This window comes from Verticillium alfalfae, genomic scaffold (genome assembly GCF_000150825.1).
Source record: "Verticillium alfalfae VaMs.102 supercont1.5 genomic scaffold, whole genome shotgun sequence".
In the NCBI taxonomy this organism is placed as follows: domain Eukaryota; kingdom Fungi; phylum Ascomycota; class Sordariomycetes; order Glomerellales; family Plectosphaerellaceae; genus Verticillium; species Verticillium alfalfae.
Window position 1 is genome coordinate 1,993,875 of NW_003315034.1, and position 4,863 is coordinate 1,998,737.

Below are 4,863 nucleotides of genomic sequence, written 5' to 3' on the forward strand. Positions count from 1 at the left end.
GCATGTTCATGCCGTCATTGCGTTCATGCCGGCCTGATGTTGGCGGCGCGCGCGTTCATGCGCGACCGCCACCGCGCATGTTGCGCGGGGCCCGGTCGGCGGACGCGGGGCGTGCGAGTTGATCCTGTCGTTGCCGCGCGTACGGTGCAGAACCGAATCGCTGTCCTGTCGAGAGCCTTGCCAAGCATGCGCTCTCGCGGCGCTCGAGGGTTGTTGCCATTCGCATGGATCGAGGGCCCGTCGGTCTGTCAAGTCGAGTCAGCGGGTGTTCGCGATCGCGTGAATCGAGAAAGGGCGGGAGAGGCAGAGCCAGAAGAGAGGAATACGTACGCGTTGAGCTCGCTGGCATCGCCGGCATTCATGTCAGTGTCCATCTCGACGTTCGCAGAAGCGTCTTGCGCGCCAAGGTTTGGCTCTTCAGCGACTTGTGATGGCTGCGCTGCTCCGTTGAGCTGGACGTTCAGGATCTCGACCTGTTCAAACATCCAAGCGACGAGTGTGATCACGATGGGGTCGTTGGCGGGAAGGCCAAGGAGTTCTGTCGAGAGCTCGGTGACAATGTCCTCCTGGTTCTTGCCGTTGACGAGGGTGAGAGTGATGTACTCGGCCAGTGCTGAGGCATCGTTGGACTGTGCGAGGCCGACTTCGATGACCTTTGCCTGGATAGCCTCCGTCAGGGCATCCGCCAGCGGGGTGTGCTGGGCAACTTGTGTAGGCATGGTTGCGAGCGCCTCGTAGGCGGGTTTCGCGTGGATGTGTGGGTCCTTGACGTTTGCGCTGGGGTGCGCAGGATGAAGGAGCTATAGAGCGATCGTATCGAGCAGGTTGATTGTCGTTGTTAGATCGCAGATGGTAGCTGAGACGCGCGTGATATGGGGGTCGTTGGGTAAATGAGGGTCGGAAAGGCTGCTGTGTTTTCTGATGACGGCAAATTCCTGGAGCACCTGCAGCCGCACGCTTTGCCTGATCTGGATTGATGTGGCGCACGAAGTCACGTGATGCTTTGCTTACGGAGAACCCGACTTCTCAGGTGGCAGGCTAAGTCAAGCACGATTAACTGGAGGGGCTGGGCAAAAGAGGACCTTGGGTTCAGAAGCCAACAGATCGAGGCTTTGTATTATTAATGTTCTTCGGTCGAGGTTATTCGAAAGTCATCTTGCTCACTGTCAGCCACAGCTGGACACTGAAACTGACATTGGCGACCGAGATTCGCTTTGCTCGAAGATTCAAGCTGCATCGACATGGTACTAGGTCTAGCTGCGTGCCCCCGTTTAACGTGCTGTTCGTCAACAAAGGACATGGTCCATGCCAGGCAGAGCACAGTTTCGCTTTCGAGGCTCAGGCTTTCTGTACTTGATCAGGTCGTGTATCTGTCAGAACGGGCCACTGTACTGTATATGATCAACCAATCGAACGAGATGATTCAGACTCCCTCTGTTCATCTTCGCTCGGTATCTGCACACCCTTCGAGCCTTGACCTCCAGCCTTTCGACGTAGAGTAGCGCCTCGAACAGCCCCCAACCTCTTACCTGAGACCCACCCTCTTCTTGACTGAATCCACACACCGCGACAATCCCCATTGGCCACTCACCCATCCTCCGTGTCGAATCTGGCACCAGAACTCCCCACCGACAAAACGCCATGCCATCATATGTCGCACAATTCTCGCAGCTTCCCATCGACCGGCCCCTGGTCCAACCAGGGATTTGTTCACAAAACGCGCCGTTGGTCTAGTGGTATGATTCTCGCTTAGGGTCACACCCTGAAGCATTGCTTGCGAGAGGTCCCGGGTTCAATCCCCGGATGGCGCCCAATCTTTTTGCCTATCTTGCCGTTAATGGGATCAGTTTGCCTTTTTGCCTTGTGCTTCAGTCCCCCCCCCCCCCCGTGCCAGGCTCAGAGATTGTGTCATTCGTGAGCTGTCTCGGCTGAGGAGGGCTTAGGTAGGGGCTGGTGTCGTTCTGTGTTACTTTGGTCTATCATTATCCCACGGTGTTTGTTGGTCACTCAACGTCCTGTCATCTCGTGTGAGGCAAACTCAACGTTTCCATGGTGGTCTATCACTCCTCGAACTCTCTCACCATGCACTCTGTTCTACCTGGCTAGTTCGTTACGCTTAAATCTCATGACTAGTTGTTCTCCGTGTGCCTCGACAGTTTTCTGCTCCTTTTGATGGCCCTCCCTGGCGTTGCTCCTATATGGCCGCGACGGGAGCTCATTATAATATCTGGCAAGCATAAGTATCGCAGCTTGTAGTAAATCCAACTTGATTCACTGGCCTAGAGCATTGCAGGTGTCGCACAAACGGATGGGTACCTCCCGTTGTTGATTCAGGGGTTTTGCGCTCAGGATAACGATCAAGTTGAACGCCGTTAAAATGATCAAGACTGCACGCTGCTACGTATGGCATTGAAGAGATGGGCAGACGCCTGGAAGCCCGAGCGGCCTCGAGCCGATGTTCCACCTACCCGCCGTCGAGATACTGGAGCTCGTTCGTTCTCGAAGTGTTTGGATCACGAAGGCTTTTTGTATGTGTGGTTGTTCGCATCCTATGTGTAGCCGCTGGACCGAAACAAGTTGAGCTTCTTCGGTACGGCTTGTACACCGGTGATACAATGGCTTCACCTTCTGGTCTCCGCAATGGACTGCATGCGGCGTGCGGCGCAGTTTGTCGATGTGATTTAAACGTAGCTCGCCTCAAAATGCTCGAACATGTCACTTTTTTTCTTCTCCCTCTTTTCACCCCCTTTCAAACCACCCTGGCGAGCTCGCCACGTCACGCGCCCGATACATAATGCCGATCAAGGGGACAGGCAACGTTAGAAAACGTCGGAGCAACGGCAGTCGTGATGCAGGATATGGCACGTCGCTCTCTGAGTCTTGGTTTTGAGCCTCAGTTCCAGGAACGATAGTTCCCCTGTCGTGTATCGCTCGACACCCGAACGCAGTACCATGTCGATGAATTCACCGTCATATCATATGAAATATCTTTTTTGGCCGCGGGAGCATGATCCATGCCCACTCTCGAAATGGGTATCAGGGCCTCGAGATACAGCGCGAACAGGCACCCCAGCGAGGACGACCTCAGGATCGTCTCTCGCTCTGAACTTGCAAGATCAAACTGCTTCTTCTACTTCGAAGCATCTGTGAAGATTCGCGGTCTGCGCGAGAGGAACATCACAGCAAACTCAGATGTCCTCCCTAGGCCCGAAAATGGACCAGTGAGCGAGCAGGTGCATCCGCAAGCGCTGTACGAGATGACTTAATATCACCCGCAGGGACGTGGGCGTCTGGGAGACGCCTGTGCCTTTTGCTGCGTGAGTACGTCTAACCCTATACTTCGGCTCTCAGCTCAATTGAAAGACCGAGACAGGCTCGTTCAGCTCTGGACGGGCAAGACGAATGCTGCTTCGATGTCTACGAATGCCCCTTGCGCTCTGATCTGTCGGCTGCACCCCCCAACCCCCAACTACGCCCGACTTTGGGCGATTCACCCTGTAAGGATTGCGATGTGTATTCGTGGCATGCCCGCTCTGATCATTTGTCGTGCCAAAGGTTATACTATTCGGCCATGGACCGGCTGATTGGAACCATAATGACCAGGCTAAGCATAACAGAGTCCTCACAAAGAACCATACAAGATCACGACGCGAAGTTCACCTACTGCCAGATGCACCGAAAACTGACTATATTCAGGGGTATCTGAGGTATCACACGGCCAACCCCCTTTTGCCTGCCCGCCTGCCCGCCCACCTGTCCACTACGCTTGGTATCAATGAGGTAATGCATCAACTGCCCGCCAACGTCTACTTAATCCAGCACCACGACCGGCGCATTCTTGCCGCCCACCGGTCCCTTGGCGCCCCCGCCTTGCTTGCCGAAGCTCGGCTTGCGCATCTGGTTCTGGTTGGGCGTCTGGCTCGGCCGCGGCCGTTGAGGCTGCTGGCCCTGCGAAGCCTGAGACGCTTGCTTCTGGCTCTGGGCCTGGCTCGTCTGCGGTGTGCCGTTGCCCGACCCCTGACTCGAGAAGACCTGGCTGACCTGCGTCGGTAGACCAGCAGTGGAAGCGTTATCGTCGGCCTGGCCGTTCCCGGTCGCATACGCCCTGACGGCGTCGTCTATGGCCTGGATCATCTCAAACACGCCCATGCCCATTTGAGCTACGGCCCCTGTCGTCAGACCCCTCCAGTTCTCCCCCCTAGACTCCCACACGCCCTGAAGAACCGCCTTAAATTCGTCGTCCGCGGGCGATGGTGGGCCACGCTGCTTACGCGAAGCAAACCAATACGGCTGAGCCTGGCGTTCCTTAGATCGCACATCGATCGTAAGCTGGCGCGCGGGGCCTGCTGTACCCGGCAAAGAGTACCGGATAGCAAACCAATCGGCCGCCGGGGTGAGGAGCTCGATGTGCCCCTGACCAGCAGCCTCTACTTCCTCCCATTTCTTTTCAATAGTGTCAAAGACTCGAAGGATCGGGAGCACGTCCGTCATGTACGCCATCATGACGCGTAGTCCCTTCTCCGTATTAACCACCTTGGTGAGCAAGTCAAGGATCCGCAAGTGCGGGTTATCCGGCTCGAGGATAAGGCGAGTTCCGCTCCGTGACATGTCGAGTACAGCAGTCCATTGCCGGGGCTCGCCAGTTTCTCCGGGGAGGACGATATCGGAGTACGAGAACTTGACTTTGCCGAGGCCAACTTCGGTACATTGAACTGCTCCCTTTGCGCACCGCATAGCATCGAGGAAACCGACCAACCTGTCAATCGACTTGATGTGGTCGGCAAGTGCCTGCAATACGGGCTTCCCAATGGAGCCGCGGATGTGAAAAACGAATTGCCCTGTCCTCCGGTCAAAGGCTACGTC

At 56.0% G+C, this 4,863-nt stretch overlaps 2 protein-coding genes and 1 non-coding gene across 3 annotated transcripts in view; 1 reads left to right on the forward strand and 2 right to left on the reverse strand.

Annotated features, from left to right (window-relative positions):
* The window catches only part of VDBG_04945 (conserved hypothetical protein), a gene marked incomplete at both ends in the record, with an annotated part of 1,647 nt that extends 928 nt beyond the window's left edge, over positions 1–719 (reverse strand). Inside the window, 2 exons of the mRNA XM_003005293.1 lie at positions 144–245; positions 331–719. Coding sequence (XP_003005339.1) covers positions 144–245; positions 331–719 — 491 coding nt within the window. The remainder of the gene's footprint in view (positions 1–143; positions 246–330) is intronic.
* Positions 720–1,719: 1,000 nt separating this feature from the next.
* VDBG_15099 lies at positions 1,720–1,811 on the forward strand. The gene has a single exon. It is a non-coding gene; the product is annotated as a tRNA-Pro (tRNA).
* A 1,999-nt stretch (positions 1,812–3,810) lies between these two features.
* VDBG_04946 (mediator of RNA polymerase II transcription subunit 14) overlaps positions 3,811–4,863 on the reverse strand; it is a gene marked incomplete at both ends in the record, with an annotated part of 3,594 nt that continues 2,541 nt past the window's right edge. The window contains one exon of the mRNA XM_003005294.1: positions 3,811–4,767. Within this exon, the coding sequence (XP_003005340.1) occupies positions 3,811–4,767 (957 nt within the window). The remainder of the gene's footprint in view (positions 4,768–4,863) is intronic.